The sequence below is a fragment of the Conger conger genome, chromosome 12, assembly GCF_963514075.1.
Source record: "Conger conger chromosome 12, fConCon1.1, whole genome shotgun sequence".
In the NCBI taxonomy this organism is placed as follows: Eukaryota; Metazoa; Chordata; class Actinopteri; order Anguilliformes; family Congridae; genus Conger; species Conger conger.
Window position 1 is genome coordinate 36477552 of NC_083771.1, and position 20993 is coordinate 36498544.

At 41.4% G+C, this 20993-nt stretch overlaps 2 protein-coding genes across 6 annotated transcripts in view; one reads left to right on the forward strand and one right to left on the reverse strand.

Annotated features, from left to right (window-relative positions):
• Positions 1–2311: 2311 nt before the first annotated feature.
• On the reverse strand, positions 2312–11044 carry znf366 (zinc finger protein 366). 3 transcript variants are annotated; one of them, XM_061263386.1, is made up of 6 exons: positions 10941–11044; positions 6455–7766; positions 5764–5844; positions 5480–5671; positions 4273–4447; positions 2312–3277 (listed from the first exon to the last, which is right to left on the reverse strand). In XM_061263386.1, exons 2-6 carry the CDS (start codon positions 7757–7759, stop codon positions 2805–2807), a joined length of 2226 nt encoding a protein of 741 aa, XP_061119370.1. In that variant the 5' UTR covers positions 7760–7766; positions 10941–11044; the 3' UTR covers positions 2312–2804. The 3 variants fall into 3 exon arrangements, with proteins under 3 accessions (XP_061119370.1, XP_061119371.1, XP_061119372.1); XM_061263387.1 differs by having other exon boundaries at positions 6455–7762; positions 10941–11017; XM_061263388.1 differs by lacking the exon at positions 5764–5844.
• A 7591-nt stretch (positions 11045–18635) lies between these two features.
• Positions 18636–20993, forward strand: part of tnpo1 (transportin 1) — a 43043-nt gene continuing 40685 nt past the window's right edge. For all 3 annotated transcript variants that reach the window (XR_009710130.1, XM_061262601.1, XM_061262602.1), the window contains exons 1-3: positions 18636–18759; positions 18899–19012; positions 20367–20442. Coding sequence is in view for 2 of the 3 variants with exons in the window: in XM_061262601.1 (XP_061118585.1) it covers positions 18908–19012; positions 20367–20442 (181 nt within the window). In the remaining variant the exon portion in view is untranslated. The remainder of the gene's footprint in view (positions 18760–18898; positions 19013–20366; positions 20443–20993) is intronic.

Sequence of the window (20993 nt, forward strand, 5' to 3'; positions counted from 1 at the left end):
ATAGTCACTGGTTCACAGCTGCAGTTCAGCTTGCACAGGTACCAGTGTTATAAAGTACATCTGTGTAGCCAATAAAAGCGAGACATTTTGACTGAAGCTTGTCTATGTTGTTTTTCTCCAAGCTTATTTGTGGCAATATTGCTGAAGTGTCAGAACATTCGCTTCTCCCCACCCATCCAAAAATGAAAACATTTATCACAGATTTATACAATAGTTAAAAGTGTGCTTGTCTAGGACACCCACTGAGCTGAAACCCTGTTTGAGGAGAGAGACATTCTCACTCCCTCTTCCTCTCCTTTGTGAGCTGAAACTTGGGAATTGCACTTTAATTCTGAGAAGAAAGGGAGCCCGTGTGTTCACAATCACCCATCCTTCTGCATTGTTTTCTTTCAGAGGGAGGAAATATGGCGGGTGGTTATGCAGACCCAAGACCCCCTCTGCAGCCAGTGAACTGGGCCCAGGCACACCTTAATTCTGTCACTCTGTCTCTATCAGCCCTACATAGCCAGATAAAAAGAGAATATGCTTTTAATAAGTTCAACTGAAAAAATGCAGCATTACATAAAATCTCTCCTAATATGTCTTGACAGCTAAGTCGAGTGAGGTGAAAATTGCTACTTGGCTGCAAGAAAATTTCAAATCCTTTGCATTTTATCCGAGGCAGACTATGGCCTCATTTGTCTGTGAACATAATGTTCCCTCTGCCCACAACTTTAATATACCCTGCATCTGCATCTGCATAATCCAGGCTTGAGCAAAGGAATACCAATTTCTATTACCCTGGATCTTTATTACACAGACGATTTCCCCCTCTCATACAGCGGGACAATAGATATAAATATAATGTAATACATTAATGTCCATTCATTTGGCAGGCATTCATATACAGTATGCACAGGGGCTTACAAATATAAAAAATGTACAGTGCTGTACTGTGCAAAAGTCTTGGGCACATGTAAAAAATCCATAAAGCAAAGATTGTTTCAAAAACAATGAAATGAACAGTTTTAAATATATATTTTTTATTTACTATGTAGAGCAGTGAACAGTTACAAACTAAATAAAATCAATATTAGTTGTTCCCACCCTTGGCTTTTACAACTGCATACAGGTCGGTTTTACCCACTTGTTTGCGTCTGGCTCTCCAGGCTATCCCAGATAGCCTTGATCAAGTTTATTTGAAAAGTGGTCTATAAGTTAATATGTTACTTTATTTAACAAAATGCAAAAGAAATTTTAAAAATTAATGTTTGAACACATTCATGCAGAAAACTATATCAAAATATCTAAGACCAACTTTATATTAAAAAGAGACTTTTGAACAGTACTGCATATTGTCTTATACAGCATACAATTATTAGCAGATGTAGAGATGTAAGTGGTAACAATGAATTAACATTACATTTTATTTGATTTGCTTTTAATTACTTTTTTATTCGATCATTAGTTTCATATACAAATACAGATGCAAGTATACCCTGCTGAAATTAAACAGCTTAAGCTATGTTTTGAAACAGCTGGTTGCTGGACATTTTACAGCAGGGTGCATATTTATATATTATCTTTTTTTTAATCTAAATGTGCTCTGTTTAAAGGTTCTTCAGAGGAAAGTGAAATAAAACAGAAAGAAGGCTTGGCAGTAGATGTTTTTGAGCAGAGACGCTGGAGGCTGCAGGATGAGGTCAGTCTGCCCCACTGTCAGCTGCGCGATGCCTCACAGGCCCCAGCCTCTGCTCACACTGCATGCCATTGTCAACCACAGATGACTCATCATATTATTTCTGTTTCTAAATCCAGCCCTGCTTGTAATATCCTCATATTCTATCTTAATATTCTCTCTCTCATTCTCTCTTTCTCTCTTGCTCTCTTTCGTTCTCTCTCCCTCTCTTTCTCTCTCCCTCTCTCTCTCTTTCCCTTTCTCTCTCCCTCCCTCTCTCTTTCTCTTTCTCTCTCCCTCTCTCACTCTCTTTCCTTCTCTCTCCTTCTCTTTTTCATTCTCTCTCTCCCTCTCTCCATTTTCCATTGAATTACTGAAGATTTACTTGAAGGCTTCTTCTTACTGATCTCACATCCACTGTCCTTGTCATCTTCCCCTGTGTATTTCTGCCCATTATGGTATTGTATAAATAATAAATAGTTAGGCTTCAAGTCTATAGTTGCATTGCATAGTTGAAAACAAGATATGAGGTCTTGATATTCATGTTTGCTCGTGAAATGAACACAGAGGCTTTTCTAAACAATATGTAATCCATCTAGCCACAGAAATGAAGATAAAAGTAACGCATATTGTCACATATTTCAGAGCATGGCATTTTGGCTTATAAATGCAATTTTATTTGATCATCATGGTCTGTACATTTGGAAGAGAATTTTTACTACACATCAGTAAAAAAAAAAAAAAAGCAAGTATCAGTCAGCATAAAAATATAATTTTTCATTGACATGGTAATTTGAGAAATATGACTGGATTTTAAATACATTATAAAAATATACAATATTTATTGTGTTAAACACAAAATCATACCCAACATTGAATGGAAATATATTATTCATGTGCTTCAAATCGCACACATCATTTCACTGATATCCTATTTTAAGCCATTGGCCCCAGATATTAATACAATTTCATATGCATTCGCATGTCAGTAAGCGTTTTTCTGTCCCTTCATACAGATATGTTCCCTTCCCTCCTACATTACAGCCAAACAAGCCAATCACATCATACTGCAGTAATAATAATAATATGTCATTGCATCATTGTTCACAGCTAAAATCAAGACATTTAAGTTTGAAATGTGAAGACTTCACAAGCTCAGAGATGCCCTTTCACTTTCGCAGCTAGCGTCTCGGTTCCCGACACTGCCTTCTGCGTTGACGTCCTCTGGAGAAGCAAGACTCTGCTGGCCCTCATATCCCTCGTACAAACACTCCTCACTGCCCTGGTAGCACTTCTGCTTTCCCTGTGCTTCCACTTTCCCTACCTGCTCACTGGGCTCCACCGCTTCCTGCTGGCCTGTCTCTGTTCTGGACACGGGCCCCTCAGGACGGCCGAGGCCCTGGCCGTGGGTCTGCCCGTCAGGGAGGAAGGGCTGCTCGCCCCGGCCGTCCTCCTCCAGACTGTACTGGCTCATCCTGTCCTCCTCCTCGCACACACTCCCCCTGGCAGACCGGGACAGCCGAAGCATGGTCTTCTGGGAAAGGTCAAAGGGCTCCTCCTGGCTGAAGTGGCTGATGAGACCCAGCTTGGAGAAGTGGTACCTTCCTCGACGCCGGAACCCTGCGCAGACACGGCAGGGAACAGGGACTCAATTTGCTGGGATGAGGTGGCCCCTCTTGGGTTTTTAATGGTTTGCAATTCATATTTATACTCAGCCAAACAACTGTACTCCTTCTGGTTGAGTGCTTTTATGGCTCTACTGAGCTGTGTTTTCCAGGAAAAAGAATCATAATAACTGCTTCAACTCAACATTACATTTGTTCTACTCTACTGTATTCTCAGTGATGGCATAAAGTTTAGCCATGGTTTCCTGTGCACTGGGGGTATGGTCAGTCACCTTCATATATTATGTTCTATTATTCTATTACCACATACAATCAATGGGCACTTTCCATGTCCATGTATTTTGTTAACGCTGGCATATTTGCAGCATGGTTGATCTGCTCCCTTTCTTTAGCTCATATCACACAAGATCTCCGCATAAGATGAATTGGATGTGACTGTTCAGCAAATACATTATCTCCTTATTTATTAATGAGAACTCCCACCTCATTATATTGTCTCACATCACTAATCCTTTCAGCAGTTAAAATGGCTCTTGGATAATTCATATTATGAGATAGATTGATGCAGTCAGAGTGAACAGACCATAGATTACTTGGCACTTTGTGGCTGGGTAACTGTGATTAATGTGGGAGAGGCCCGATCTGTAACATATGGTCTAAGGGGCAGATTCCAACTAAAATCCAGTCTTTCAAGTGTATTTCAGGCATTTTAAAGATTCTATCTTTAAAATGCATACTATACATATCATTAATATGTCTATTAATTGTCCATAGCATTAATAGCTAAAACTTAAGTGGTGTTATGAGGAATCCAACCACAATGCATTGTTGCCTTTTTCACAACAAATATCAACGAATGCTTAAAAAACATTTATGGTTATGTTTTGTTCAATATTATAGTCATCCTGGTTTTAAATCCTGCTTTGTCCGCCCCTTACGCGGGACAGAATGTCCTGTGTGCAGCATGGCCGCTCCGGGCCCAGGCCTTACCCCACGCACTCAGCCCTCTCTGCAGGACGCCGTGCTTGACCTTGATGTGACGGGTCAGGTTGCCCTTCAGGGTGAACTTGCTGGCGCAGTACAGGCACTTGAAGGGCTTGCTGTCCGAGTGCAGGTGCATGTGTCCCATCAGGTTGTGCATTCTGTTAAACTCCTTCCCACAGAGCTGTGACACAGAGGGAGTGCAGTGAAGGGCCTGTGGTGGCTACAGATGAACTGAGCTATAACATGCAAGGCGCTTGTGGAAAGACAAAATCAACATTTCAGCAAAGCAAATGTTTGGGAATGAAATGGCCGATTAATTGTTAGTGCGTGTGAAATATGTCAGTTAAAGCCAGCAGTACTTATAACATTGGGGCTTAGGCCTTCATATACTGTTTCTTCTACTGTATTCTACCATTCTACTCTTGTATTTCAAAGCTGCAGCTTTTAACTAACATTCAAGAAAGGGCAAGAGCTCAACGCTTGTGTAAACTACACACTGTAATATGTTGTGCACATGCCACGCTTGTGTGTGTGCATCTTCTCTCCACAGAGCCTTGGTGTCTGGCTCTGGGGGTGGGTGTCGGTCATGAATGAGTGAGAGGAAGCTGGAGGCAGACAGGCCAGGGGAGAGCTGGGAAGTGCACTCCTGTGCTGTCCTTCCTCTGCATTCTTTTTAGCCAGGGTGTTCCTTTCCTCCAGGAGGAGAGAGGGACTGTAAACTGTCCGAAAGGACCGTGAGAAAACAGGAAGTTCTCCCAAGTGCAAGAGAAAGCGAGATGAAATCTATTTGCGAGCCCTGTTCTCGGGGGACACGAGAGCCATTGTTACTCGGGCAGTTTGTGCAGCGATATCCTTCCTTCGACCGAGGAGTCGCTCCGTGCCAAAACGCAGCTATCTGGTCATCGTCTTACCCCTCCCACTGCAAGTCAGGGACCCACCCTGAACAGCTGCGGCTTTCGCTATGAATATATCCCAATTCCACCCGCATATTTACACTTTAAAGTGTGCACTATGTGTGTCCCATGTCACAGTGTAAGATGAATTGTTAGGTTGGCCGGGGAGTTTGCCATGTAAATGGAGTTTGTCATTTCTACTGCTGGGGAAAAGTGTGTTGACTATCACTCATATGTTTCCAGAGACCAAAAAAAAACAGGCAGTTACTTTTTCAACCTTCTTTCTACATATTTAATTGGACAGTCAAAGTATGGCTGACCTTGCACTTGTAGGGCTTGACATCGGAGTGGACGATCATGTGGGCTTTGAGGGTCTGCTTCTGGACGAAGCTTTTGAAGCAGAGGTGGCACTGGTAGGCACGGATGTTGGTGTGAATCAGGACATGGCGCTTCATGTTGGCCAGCAGGGTGAACTCCCGTCCGCAAATCCGACATTTGTGCTCTTTTACCCCCTGCCACAGACACAGGTTAGACTGAGGGCTCAGGACATACCACCGTGGGCACTGAGGCATTTCACAAAGGCAGAAAAATATTGAGGGCTTACAAGGGCTGATTTGAAACTGCACATGTTCCCCCGTGTGGAGTACTGTGCGATTGTGGTCTGTTTTGTGAGTGACTTCCCGATCTGGAGGTCAGAAAATGGCTCCTGTTACAAACAAGCCTGCTGGCAACTGTCACTGCTTTGGTTCCTGTAACATTACTGCAGGTTGTGTATTTGGATCAGAATGGTCCTACACTGCTATGCCTGATGACTATGCTTATTAGGCCTATAAGCAAATTATGATTACAAATATACAATATGCAAGGGGCATAGCTACATATACAATTACACACAGCTATAAATATTGTATTGTCTTTGCCAATAAAAGTGACTTTATGGCTCAGTGTTTTCCTGTGCTGATTCCGGTTAATAGATTTCTATTCTGTTTAATGCTGGCTCTTACAAAAACAATGAAACAAAATAGCGCCCCCAAATGTTGTTGTTGGATTATATATGTTCATTACCTTTATAGTCTGTTGGTCCTTGTGTATATACAGAAATAACCATTGCATCTAAAACATTATGCCTTCTATTTCAACAAAGCATTGTCAATAAAAAATCATAATCACGCTGTAAAACATTTTCAAATGGATCTCTGTCCACCCTTCCTCTATGGATCAATGAGTCTGTATTACAAGGCAGGAAGCTGTTATGTGCATGGCAGGCTAATGGAGCCAGGCTCAGGCTAGCCTACCTTATGGGTGAGCGTGTGTTGCTTGAGGTGGTGTGACTGGATGAACTCCATGCCACACTCGCTGCAGATGTAGGGCCTGATGTCCTTGTGCTTCATCATGTGGTTCTGCAGCTGGCTGGGGTACTGGAAGGTCTTCTCGCAGTCGGTGCAGCTGTACACCGTGGGGCCTCGATGGCTGGTCAGGTGCCTCTTGAGCTGGGCCAGGGTGGGGAAGTCCAGGCCGCACTCCACGCAGACGTTCTCCTGGCCTTTCTCGTGCTTCACCTCGTGGGCCCTGAGCTCGCTGGGGTAGGCGAAGCCACGGCCGCACACCCTGCAGCTGTAGGGCTTGACGTCGCTGTGCTGCATCATGTGCCTCTTCAGGTGGCTGGTTTGGGTGAAGGCCTTGTGGCACACCTGGCACTTGTGTGGGCGGGCGCCCTGGTGTGTCAGCATGTGTGTGTGCAGGTGGCTCAGCTGTTTGAAGAGCTTGCCACACTGGCCGCAGCCATGGGGTTTGATACCGCTGTGGCCCAGGATGTGGGTCACTAGGTTGTACTTGGAGGTGTAGGACTTCTCGCACATGCGGCACTTCCAGCGCTTCTGCTCGCCGCCCACGTCCACGTAGTAGCTGTCGTCGATGTGGACGCTGATACCCAGCTTCTCCATGGGCCCCAGGCCCCCCGGCCTGCCGCCCGGGCCCCCTCGATGGCGGCCCAAGGCCTCCCTCTGGTAGAAGCTTCGCGGGGGAAGGTGCATGGCAGGGCCGGGCATGAAGAAAGGGAAGGGGACGAGGCCGGGGTGGAGGGGAGGGAAGTACGGGGGCGGGTGCATCAGGGAGCGGGCTGGTGGCCACGCCCTGTCATGGCTGACCAGCTCCTGCTTCACTTGAATGCTATTCAACCTGTCGAGAGTCCTGTAGAGCTGGAGCCTGCTCAGATCGATCATCTGGGGGGTGTACTTTGGAAGCGGATCGGAGATGGGTTGGGGAACAGGGTAAGGGACATGGGCGAGGTTCACGGTTTTAATTTGGCGTTCCTCTTCCAGCTGGTCTGGGGATTGGTGGTCCTGGGGGGTTACCTTCAAGGGGGGCCCTTTGCGCTTGCGAGAGCCTCCCTCAGAGATGCAGTGGAGGCGCTCGTACCCCAGGTGGTGCTGGGGACTGAAGGGGAGGAAGCTGTTGAAGAAGTCCCGTGGCGGAGGCAGCCTCTGGGGCTTGATGAATAGGGGGAAGGGCTTCAGGCAGTGGCTGTGGCCCAGGGCTGGGCTCAGGTCAGCACTGTGTGGGCTCCTCTCTCTCACCACCTGCATCACGTCTGGCTCCATGGTCTAACTGAAAAATAAACAAAATGCATTAGATCACTACATCACTAATGAACTAGAAGACTCTGTCTGTCTGAAGTGCGCACAAAGACCAGAATGCTTGACTTCTTCTGAACGCTGTTGCATAAATAGATCACATAGCTCAATGTTATCTATCAATAGTTTAAGAACCTATTTCTGTACTTAATATATGTTTTTTATAAAGTGTTAATTGTGTGTTTTACCCCAAGCTCAGTTCAGTTCTCTTCTCATAGCCCACTCTGGGAGTAAGACTTGGCAGTCTCTTTCAGTCTTAAAGGTGATGATTTTTCTCTTGAAGGCCAAGCAGCCGCTGAGTCATAAGGGCCCAGAAGTGGTGTTCACTTTCTCGCCTGCACCAGCAGCTACTTCTCCAATCCCAGTCCAAACAGGGATCCGCTCACAGCAGTTCACCGCTAAAGAGGAACTACCCCGAGACGAGCTCACCTCTGTCTCCCTCACTCTGTCCCTGACAAACCAATCTGGATTTTCGTTTCTCTGTGGGAAACTACTCTGTTTTCATTTTCACCTGGATGGAAGGGTGAACATTTCTCCTTTCCTTTGCTCTCAGATCAACATTTTACAGTATCACAGCATTTTCCATGCTAGTGTCCATTTCTCTAATAAGGCAGGGTTGGTAATGCACCAAACAATGTATCATAATGTTAATATTTTTTTATGTTGTATTTTACCTGTTTTTGCCACTGGAGGCCAGAAAAGCTATCAAAATGGTTACCAAAGTCTTCATTACTGTCATGCTATAATTTATACCCAGATCTTAATAAACATGTGTAAAAGCATTATTATTATTATTATTATTATTATTATTATTATTATTATTATTATTATTATTATTATTATGTCCAAGAAAATGTAAAAGAAGGATCAAGAGGCTCTCAGTACCACTGGTATCTTTGGCTATTCCTTGTAGTAATTCATGAACTGTTGAAAGAATACCAGGAACTATTGCCAAATGAAAAGAAGAAAAAGGAAACAACCTTTGTGGAAGTTGATTAATTTCCCCTAATTTGACACCTGCACCTTTTATTTCTACATACTGTTTCTTTAATATGCAAATAAAGAGAGGCTGGGTGAACTAAACATATAGAATGAGGAACAATGAAGCCACCGAGCTCAGATGGGACAGATTATGAGCTAAATTCATAGTTTCATTGAAAAATAATTTCATCTTGCACATTTCTACAGTTTGCATTTACAGGAACAGTGTGGCTCCTGTTTTAGTGCCTTTTGCTGCCTGAAATGTAATTTCAATTTAAAGGCTTCTGAACACATTCATCATTATGTGAATGTGTGTATGCAGACAATACAATCACAAATGGTTATATGTTTAAATGTATATTCCAAAGAAGCATATACACCTGTATATTTACCTCAACTGTAATTTCAAACTTGTTGCCCAGCTACTCTCTCACCTTTACTCTGTTTCAATGTGAAGAAGAGCTCTTAACGCTTTTCAAAGGTAGGGTCTCTGAGGCTCTTCAGAAGCTCATTCTGGATATGAAATGTGAAATACTTTAACAATCTACATTGCAGATATAAGCCATTGCTCACACCATGTCGAGTGTCATCAACAACAGCTATAAATAAAAACATGAAAATCCTTATGCTCCCACCCCTTGGTCTAATGGTTTTTTGAACAGACGTGAATGGGACATTTCTCTTTTGTTTTGGTTAAAGACAGACCAAGTAGCAGGAGTTCTGACTGCCCTATCAGCCAAGACAGGCTGTTAACTATATGTTTTCAAAGACATTCACATAGGTTACTGAAAGTGACATGTTCAGGACTTTGATATTTCAGCTGGCAGGAGCTATCCCCACTGCTTCCTGAAGGAGACAGTGTTTACAAGTTTATCAAATGTGTCGAGGTTCCTAGGGCAGATCCTTCCACTTGAAGGTACAAGGGAGCAAGAGTGTAACAGCTCTGTTTTGCCTACGTTTACTCAGCTTTCCAAGGGATATTTTCAAACGGACTAATATCCTCCTGAGATCGAGTATAAAAAAGGTTAAGTACCTGGACATAATACAATGATCTTAGATGACAGAACCTTGCAGTAAAAATATTTTCAAAAATAATTATTACTTTATTTCTATTGAATGTTGTATTCAGCATAGTGGAACATATGGTTCTTCACAGTGTGGCCAGAGACTCATGTCCCCTACAACGGACAGCAATGGATTGCCAGGTCTTAGGAGGATAAATGTTCATCAGTTTGTAAAATCATTGAAACACATTAATTTCCCCAAAGATTATATAAGACACAAAAATAAGAATTTATGTCATGCAGGTTGTGAACAAATCAACACCTTGGAGCTTGGTTGCCTAGCTCAATCAATATCCTCCATCAGTTTATTTAGCCAATGTTGAAAACGCATTGCTTTCAAATACAGTTTATAGATTCACCCAATACATTTCTCGAGAGCATTTCTGCAGTACTTGACCTTGGGAAATCACAAATAACAAATCACATCTTAAGAGTCCTGTAACCAGTATAACATATGGTATATAATTTGCAAGCATGTGCAATTAATGCAATTAATTCCCTGAATGAATATCACACACATTCACACTTTCAGTTCACTGCCTGCTGACTTGCAGCTTCCTGCCACTGGAAGTGAAATTCCACCTCTTCACACTCACATTGACACACATAGATACAATATGTTCCATCTAAATTTGGACATAATTGAATTAATGTCTTTGCAAAAAACAAAGAAAATGACAGCAGAAATAAAACCACTCAATACATCTGTATTTAGCATATCATTTATCATATTATAAATAACCTATACGTATATAACACATACAGAGTCACTATTAATATTCAGGCAAGGTACTGTATTCAAGAGTATAACAGCAATAGGAATCAAACCTGTGACCTCGAATAATGTTCATATGTGTCCAATAGGGACTGCATGTCCTTTTTTACAGTTATAAGTATTCTAGTCCATTTTACACTGATCATTTTGTTGTGTAGCTGTATAGTTTCCCTTCTGCAATCAGAACTCCACTCTTCCTACACCATGCATTTGCCAATGTGCAGGTTTGCACATACATAGGTAATGTAGACTCACGGTCTGGCCTGTGTGCATGCTTCAGGGAGTGCTCTGAGCCTGAGTGCAGGGTGCTGGAGACGCAGACACTCACCGCTGCAGATGCCCCGCGTCTTCGTGCAGACGTACCTGCCGCTGGCCTTGCGCTCCTGACAATGAACCCGCCGGCCCTCGGACCACGTTTGAAGTGGCCCAAGAAAGAGAACAGGAACAATCGCTTTGTTCTCATTTTTCAGATGAGTACCTTCGGAAAAGAAGGAAGGAAGGGAGGGGAGAGGAAGTCAACAAGCCTATGCCTTCCTGCAGAAAAACAAGGAAACTCCAGATAGACATCTCCTCCATTTCTCTTCGAAACTCTGATTTGTTGGCCTCCAGGAAAAAGAAATGGGATGTGTGCTGCAGCATCTGAATCCACAAATTTGGATTCCCATCAGAGGTCGTGCCTGCAGAGATTTCATTGCTTCTTGCTATTGTAGTTTGTCAACAGCAGCAATCACTTTGCCCAGAAAGTATGAAGGAGCACATTCCAAAAATGCTATTTCATACTTATCTGCAAGTCACTTGTGATGCACTGTGTGTGGGGGGGTTGGGGGAACGGGGGGGGACGGGGGGGGGGGCGGGGTGTCATAATTGACAGTGTAGTGTTAGTTGTGGAAGCCATGTTTTTGATTGACAGGTTGGTGTTGCCTTGGCTGCGAGTGATTGACAGGATGACAAACTACAGCCCCGCTGCACTGGTGGCCTTTGCTGCTGTCCCCCACAGCCACTTCAGGGCTCTGTCCCATGAGCTCTCTGCTGGCTGCTCAAAACACTAGCATTGTGCTGTAAATGTCATCCCCTACCAGGGAAATGATAATGTTTCCAGCAGGGTAAACTCATGCTATTCATGGGTGGATAATGCTAGAATATTTGTACATATTTCCTGTACGTTTCTGTTGTTGCCATTACTGGAGTGTCATTCTCTTCACAACACTAACTCTATGGGTATTCACTAACAGTAGTGACAGAGGAGGCACAGAAGTGCCCTCTAGTGTTTGCATGAGGCGGTTTTTTACAGGCAAACTGATTTCACAATATGCTGCAGACATTTCTTCTAGTCCGGGAAAAGGCTGAATTATTGAATTGTTTGGGCCTTGTTTCTCTTATCTCCCTCTTTATAGATAGCTGTAAAATATTTAAAAAATAATAATAATAAAATCTGTCTGATCTATTTCCCTATTATCTATTTATTTGAGAATCAGCGATGAGTGCAACTAAATATACAGCACATCTACATAATTAACTGTTCTTGCAAGCTAAAGAAATGGTGTGCCTATTAATCATTGAAATTACGGTTTACTCCTTTTGATCCAGGTCAAGCACTAAGCTCTTTGGTTGTCTGGTTGTTTATTGTGCAGTGTTCTGTCCTGGACAGAGATATTACCCTGGCAGAACATTCTGGCATGCCAAAACAATGATTTTGAATGTCCGACTAGCATGCAGGAAGCAGGACCAAAACAGTGTGAGAAACGAGTGTAATTCAATGTAAGAGTTTCTACCTGCAATTATTTTTGCATACATTTACAGATACAATAATATAATCATATAGACAATCAGTATGTGACTTGTTAAGGGAGTGCCATGAGCAATATGGACTGATTGGGACTGGTTCAGGTGATTTTTTTTTGGCCAGATCTCCATAAACAATCAGTAATTTGCAATCATGCTTTTGATGCTTTGTGTTTCCCAAGCTGCATGAGTTAACAAAATATAATCATGAAGGAAAGGAAAAACAAAGAAAATTCATCAGTGTTTTGTCCTTTAATTTCCTTGAAATTTGAACAAAGCATGTGATGCATCTAATGACCCAGTGCTCAGTGTACACACATAGAGAGAGAGAGAGAGAGAGAGAGAGAGAGAGAGAGAGAGAGAGAGAGAGAGAGAGAGAGAGAGAGGGGGGAAGATATTATGAGCTGTGTTATGTCTATTTAAACCATCAAGTGTCGGTTTGATATTCTTGTTTTGGAACAGCTAGACTCCACAAAGTGAAGGCAGCAACAATTTGTAACTGGACAAGAGCTATTATTTTTTGTTAAAGACATTATTGGGTGATGCATTTATTTTATATATTATAATGTATCACTCATTGTTTCCACAAATCATCTTATTGTTGTTAAATACTATACTCTGTATCATTCATAAGGTTCAAACTCTATGTGTGTATTGCTGTGATTGTGTGTATGTGTGTTTGTGTGTATGTTTTATTGTGAAATTCAATCAAAAGTAGTTATCAAAAATAAAAAAAACATCACCAAGTGTCTGATTGGCATTGCTGTAGCTGATAAGCACGCACAGAAGCTAGCCACCTCAGACTCACACTGTTGGCCTTGCTCAAGTGCCTTTTGCCTCTTTCTTTCCCCGCCTCTTGCAACTCAGTCTTTGGGTGACATCTCGTGTTTCTCTGAGATTAAGCTCATCCAATGGAAGGGCTGGGACGTGGGTGCTCCAATGAAAGCTCAGATGCAGTGCAGTGGAATGTGGGCAGGATCTGTTGGAAAGGCTGGTCATCAGCAGAATGCACTGGCACTCAGCAAGCCTCCGGCTGGTGCATTCCAACATAGTGTGATGGACTGCTACTTATTGCACGTCAAGTTTCCTCTATCAAACACCATCGCAGTATTTTTATTCATTGGACAAATGTTGCCTTACTCCAGGATATTGTTTCTTTTTGTCATTATTAACAGATTTAGGATTAAATGGTGAAATGGTTGCCATTTATATAGCGCCTTTATCCAAAGCACTGTACAATTGATGCTTCTCATTCACCCATTCATACACACACTCACAGCGATTGGCTGCCATGCAAGGTACCGACCAGGTCGTCAGGAGCATTTGGGGATTAGGTGTCTTGCTCAGGGACACTTTGGCACAGCTCGGGCGGGGGATCGAACCGGCAACCCTCCGACTGCCAGACGACTGCTCTTACTGCCTGAGCCATGTCGCCCCATGTTAAAGGGCCCTGTGCAAAATGTTTATTGTCTTATTTATAGAGTGGATATGGATATAGGCTCTCAGTAGTTTCTATTTCCATCAAATTCAAGTCTGTTTCAGAAATGTATTAAATAATTTGTTGTCAATTGTTTGTATATCCTCCTGAGACCCTTCATTTTTGTCTCCCACAGAGGACATGAGTCTCTGGGCTCTTAAACTTAACAACCATACAATATATTCCGCAATGCTGAAACATACAAGGGACTACAAGAGACATTTAATAAAAATAGTTTTGTCATCCAAGAGAGAAACATGTAAATACTTGGGTATTGGGTCTCAGGAGGTAAACGTCGCCCATATATTCCTATTCAAGGCAGCACTTAAAATGCGATCAGTCAGAATATCTCAATGAGTGTTCTCTGTCCTCTCAGGCTCGACTCTCTCTGACGCACCAGCCTCTCAATTCAGAGATTGTCAGAGATGACTCATCATATTATTTCTGTTTCTAAAGCCAGTCAAGGCAAGCTCGTCATCAGTCTGCTTTTAATATTCCCTTTCCTTCTCCATCTATCTCTTTCTCACTGTCTATCTCACTCTCTTTCGCACACACACACACACACACACACACTCAACAGACTCAGACTGCTGCATTATGAATCCCATCCCCTGTGTGGAAGCACGTGAGGAGCAGGCAGGAGTCTGTGAAAGAAACACATCTCAGGGTACTTTGGAGGCAGGTGGTGGACAAGGTGAGAACATTTCAATTCCAGACAGGAAGCCACACAAATGAATGCTGCTGAAGTGCCAGCAGGAGTGACTGATACAGAGCGCAGGGCAGCCAAACGGAATTAGACTCATATGACAGATACCATGGGTGGGAAGAAAAAGGGACTGTCATAGACTCTGACGGTGCTTACACTCCAAAAACCCTAACCCTGATTTTATTCCCTTAACATTTTTACCCTGGAAAATATTGAATCAATTTTAAAGCTTTGAAATCATTATTCTTTTAATCAAATAAACATAAATAATATAAGCTATTTCAGATATAATTACTGACTTATATCTACTTAAATAAATGGTTATAAGTCAGCAATTATAATTATATCTGAAATTGCTTATATTATTTGTCTATGACAGTCCCTTTTTCTTCCCACCCAACAGACATGGAAAGAATTCAAACTGTGACGAATAAGAAATAATGCCATAGGATTTGTCATTACTGGTTCTAGAATTTTGCTCACTTGGCTCCTGCCTTAAAAAACTCTAGAACCAGTAATGACAAATCCTATGGCATTATTTCTTATTCATCACAGTTTGAATCATTTCGATGTCTGTTATCATGAGTGAAGCACAGATGTGGATCAGTGTGTTAAGATCACCATCATAAGCTTGACCTGCTTCACACTATACTGTGCATCAATCATAATTACACCTTGGGATGGCTTGTCATGATGGGTAATGTCAGGAACTGAACGCTGTCTACAGTGGAAGGACTCAGACTGGAACAGGTACGCTAGACATGCGCTCTATACCCCACACCTCTCCACACGCATGTTTGTGCTGTGATGTGAGGTGGTGGTCAGTGCCCTCTCATTTGCCTCCTCAGGGGCCTCATGACCTTTAAACCTCTCAGTCCTGGCAAACTACCACAGAAATTTTAGTAATTGTAGTGCATTCAGAAACAGACACAGTACCCAAGGTGCAACGCTTCTTGAGATTTTTTCCCCCGGATTTACAGAGCTGCAGATAACAGGCTGATCGCATTAATACAATGCACACAGTCTTTCATCAGTATTCCTGGAGAGGAATTGCAATCATGCAAAGCATTTTATCATGAGTATAAACCCTACCAATCTCATTATAAGTAGATAAGCTAATCGTCGTAACAATCTTTCCTCTTTGAAGCAGGAGGGCACTGATGTTCATGCAAAACACTGTTAGACAGATGGCACTAATATTGCTGTTTTGAGCAGCACTGTCTGTCGTGATTTCTCTGTACATTGACCTCAAAGTGACCGCTTTGTTTTCATCTGAAACAGCATGTTCTGCTATGAAACAGCACAGTACAGTCAGGTATTCCCAGTGCAAACTATGATGCTCCATCTTGATCAAGCTTAGCCAGGTGTATATACCCATGAGGTACAACAAAACCTTTCACTGACTCTCTCATTGCCTTAGAAATGGTCCACAGACCTCTTGCTCTCCGTATAAACTGTCCTAAATTTCACAAGCAGAAGCACCCATTTCCATTGCATTAATATCTAACCTGGCAACAACAGGGCTCCCTTATCTTACCCTGTGCACCAATCCCGCCCTCTCCTGACATACAATGAAACCTGGAATGTCCTTATGACGAGTATCCAATTTAAAATATAATACAATTGGCACCATTGTTAGTACAAATGTATATTAAACATCAGTGGAAAACACCCCTAATGACTCTGATACATATACCCATTATTGTATATCAGATCCCACAAATTAATTATGAATGTACACCTTCTTTAAAAGCTTTTATTAATAGAAAAGAAAATCTTAGAGGCAATGACCCGATGGATTGTCAGGTAAGTCTTTGTCTGTACCAGGCAGAGGAAAAGAAAACAAGAACGTCTAGTTTGATGTCACCATGGCAACGCCAGATGACTATATAGAAGGCAGTGCACACAGTGACTGCCACTGATGGCTAAAATAGATAGTAATTCTAAACAAATGCAACAGAGGGCTGCACTTATTCACAGTCATTTGTAGACAAAGGCCCTGAAATGGCCATCACATTCCTTATATTTTTCCTTTAGCCGCATTAGCAGAATATATTGTTACATATTTATTGTATTGCTTAAATCCAAGCCACATGAAAGCAGCAAGGATTATTAATTTATTTTAGTTGCATAATGATAACTCCCTAAACCTTGTTTGGATCAATTAAATCTATCTTGCAACAGTTAAATTATAATTTTTTAATGACACAATTCTGTTAGAAGTGCTCAAGTTCAAACCAATTCAAATCAATTGATTATAAATTTTAATATCATCAATTAATATTGATCAAAAACAAACCGTGACAGACTATATATATAAATGCTACTTTTTTTTGTGTGTTTTACATACAGCAAGCCAAAGGGCAAAAAGGTTTTGGGCTTAATTGCATGGTGTATTTGTGTATGTGTTACTTTGGCAGCTGAATATGTACTGAATATGGGGATTTACACTTCTGTAACCAAAGGCTTTACATTTCTGTTGAAGAGTCCAGCTTTTTAGAAAATACAACATCCTGCTTGATACTCAGCTGAAGATTGTTATAATATCACACAACCACGACACAAAGACACTCTTGTATTTTATTCTTCTCTTCCTGAAAACAACTCTGGCTTTGGTGAATGGGATAATTAAATGGAAAAACAACACAAATAATATCATGATAAATCCGTGAGCTTAATCCTGTAATAATAATGCATTTGTGTATTGATGGCATATGCTGGCATTGTATATGTTTTGTATATAAGTATAAGTATAAGTATTTTTTATCCATTAACTAACTGATTTGATTTGAAACAGCACATGGTGTTACCTTGAGATCTCATCTTTGTTTTCTCTTACACAGAGAAAAGCATCATACAGATGTCTAAAGATTTAAATGTAATTCATTGTCATTCAGAAAGCACCTGATAAATGGCCTTTTGTGTGCTAAAGGCAACATGAAGTACATGTTCTACCAGGAGGTATGATAAATTCAACCTGCGCTTTAAATAAATTGCAGGCTTCCTCTCTGAACAATGCTAACATGCTATCCAGTTCACTAATATGTGTGATTGCATGTATATTACAGTAGGCCTATTTCACTTTTATGTCCATTTGTTCATTTCAGCTGATGTTTAGAAACAAACCTCACATTTCACTAACACTACAATAAAATACATTCTGAAGCACTGCTGTTTATGCCCCGCATTCCACATATTTATTCACTGTCTACACCTATGATTTATGACACATGCCTGCTGCTAATGGCTATCGATAGATGAATGTGCTAATGTGGTATCATACATCGCATACTGTTGCTCCCTCAAAGGATTTATATTGGGCTTTATTGACAGTTTGAGACATATAACTTCTATTTCCTTTGTTCATAAATGAATGACAGTAACTAGTGCAGAATGATTTATACCTATTATCCTGTACCCACTTAGCATACTCTTTTCCCGAAGGAGGTTAAACCTTGATTTTCAGAGGAAGAGTGAAGGTCTGTTTTACATTGCCCTCTCCAGAACAAAACAGGCCACAAAACAGGATAAATACAACAGATATCGAGAGCAATGGGACAAAATGCATTGATTTAAAAATAGATAACCCATCTACAGTTCAGCATGAGATGTAACAGGCTAAAAATCATTCGAAATATGATGAGGTGTCACAAGAATTAATTGAGACATAAGGCGTATAATAGTGTAATACTACAAGGATTTTTCAAATTTATTTCAAGTATATAGGCCAGAGTTTACCTTGATTGATGTGAACAAATTGACTATAGATAGATCCAGTTTGATATATCTATCTATCTATCTATCTATCTATCTATCTATCTACCTACATGCAGGCCTATTTAATAATCTATAAGCTATGAACATAATACTCACATTGCCTATTATTTGACTTTAAAGCGCTCTAAAATGAGACGTGGATCTTCACATTGTCGGTCTGAAGTAAATAGGCTACAGTTGTTTTTTTCTGGAATTGCGACTAGCGGTGTATTCAATTTTACAGATGAAACTCAACAGGCGCTAGGACCCCACTGAAAATGTCTTCAGTTTCAGGGCAGGATTGTAAATGCGCCATGACTCCGTATGTGTTCAGCTTGTAGCAAAACTGAATGTTCCGACGCTGTAAGGCCCCTGTCCATGTATTTCACATCGTTGTAAGCGACTCCAATAAGAAAAACAAAAGAGGTGGGTTTCAAGGAGTCAAGAACGCTGTGAAAATGTAAAGTGTCAGCAAAGCTGCTACAGTGTATTGCATTATGTTCTCAACTGAAGGTCATCCACAGTTTTTGTACCGAATTTCATTCTGTGTCTGATCTCATTGCAGCAAACCAAGATGGAGTATGAGTGGAAACCAGACGAGCAAGGACTTCAACAAATTTTACAGCTTCTGAAAGAGTCCCAGTCCCCCGATACGTCCACACAAAGATCCGTCCAACAAGTATCCTTTTCGAAATGGAAAGAAAAAATATATTTTTGGTTGGTGGTCAGTTTTGTTTTCTTGTGAACTTAGCCAACGTTAGCCATAGCCTATGTAATTAGTGGCTACCTACGGTTACACGCGGGATGCAGATTGAAACCCACACATTGTATATGGTTAGGTTAGATAGCACTTGCCAACAAACTTAGAATTGATGAGTGGAGATTACTAGCTAGTTTTACTACAGTGACTGTATATCTCAACATGAGCATTCCAGGTTTCTGCGAATCCAGACTGGACGTGGTGTTTTCAACTGTAACGTTGACTACCTGTGGTTAGCAGTTAGCTTGTCAGCTACAGTTGTGCATTTTTGCAAGTGTTAACCTTTGTCGTGCAGAATTAGGTAATATCTTTTTTGTTTCGGTGGTTCCAGTAGGCTAAGTTTGGAGTATAGCCGACTGTACTTTCGTGCACTGAATATTGAGTGCTGTCTACTGTCATATCATTGCTGGAGCGGGTGATGGCAGGATTTTTTTCCCGTGTGTCTAACAAAGAAACTGCTTACCAGAGGATTAGATCAAAAGCATTTTGATACATGCAATTTGCTACTCACTTCCTGATAATGAATTGTACCTCACACTGTTTTGCTTTGGCTGCAGAAATATGACCTTAATTTGTACCCAAATTAATGTCACCTCTTCCATTAAGTTAAACCGATGCTAGCTATCAAATGGCACGGCAAAGATTCGGTAAAACATTCGTATCTTTAATCGATTAGCAGGCTGTGATCAAATCTGAATTATGGAATATTTATGGAACTGATTGACTAATTTATTTATATTTTTGTCTTAAACGTGAAATGAGCCGCGGTTTACGTGGCACTGGATGCTTTTATTCAAAGCGAATACTGAGGTTAAAGAGATTAATATATTGCCAGTGGGGCTTGTTTCGTTAGATGTGCGTTTGGTAAACATGCCTATTTGTTGCGTTCCCACATGCGCCTTTCTCTGAACAAGAGGGTGTTTATTCTGTAATCACATTAGTTAAGTTATAAGGGGTTGTTCCCATTCCTGTTGTGCTGGTCTGAAACTTCTACTTTACTGTTAGTTCACAAGAAGAACGGCGGATCACGACGATCTGATTTTACCGCATACAACCGTTGCACTTATGCTACATGCTTTTCAGTATATACAGCTATTCACCTGCATTGCAAGGAGAGATGGTGGGAAATTGGCTCCCCACATGAAAAGCCTCTTCTACGGCTTGTAATTCAATATTCCCAGTTGGTTATGTGTTGCACTGTACTGTATTTAAAATGAGTTGTTATCTGATGTCGATTCCGATTACACGTTTTTCTTAACCGTGTTCTTTACAGAAACTGGAGCAATTAAACCAGTATCCCGACTTTAACAACTACTTGATATTTGTACTGACGAAGTTAAAATCTGAAGGTAATATTTTCTCTCTTACATGTCTTGTCAGTTGTTTTTGCACTGATTTATTACAGAATTCTCTGCAATTCACAAAATGTAAATGTTCTGTATTAATGTTTATATAATTTCACCACTGCGAAGCAAGTGTTCTGATTTGTCAAAGCAATATAATTGTATCTTTAATTTTGGCATTGGGTTCAACTAACAGTGGTACTGTATGGCTGTTGCCAAATGGATATTCTCAGACACATGTCAGGGATGAAATGCTTGGAAAAATATGGGTCACTCTAATTTTAACTCTGTTGCCCAGCACTGCTTAGACTGTGGCCTTACAGTGCACCCATCTGTATTGAAGATTGACAAGATGTTCATATACTGCACAGTTGAAAAGGGCTCACATTTAAGAACTGTGTCAGTTAAGTTGCAGACTCTCCTTTTCCACTTTGAATGGACTTGTCTAAGATGGCAAATCCGTAGCCTACTGTGGGTTAGAACAACTTGAGGAAGTTATGGCTGGCTCTGGTTTTAAACTAGGAGGGTGAGGGAATAGGGCTTGACTTTGACCATCT

Bases quoted from the DNA above. Each gene is read 5' to 3' on its own strand.
- znf366 (XM_061263386.1), bottom strand. From the start codon at position 7,759: ATGGAGCCAGACGTGATGCAGGTGGTGAGAGAGAGGAGCCCACACAGT. The intron at 5,845-6,454 runs GTAGGCTAGCCT...TCTGACCTCCAG, and splicing joins AACACACGCTCACCCATAAG to ATCGGGAAGTCACTCACAAA. The intron at 5,672-5,763 runs GTAAGCCCTCAA...TGTCTGTGGCAG, and splicing joins GCAGTTTCAAATCAGCCCTT to GGGGTAAAAGAGCACAAATG.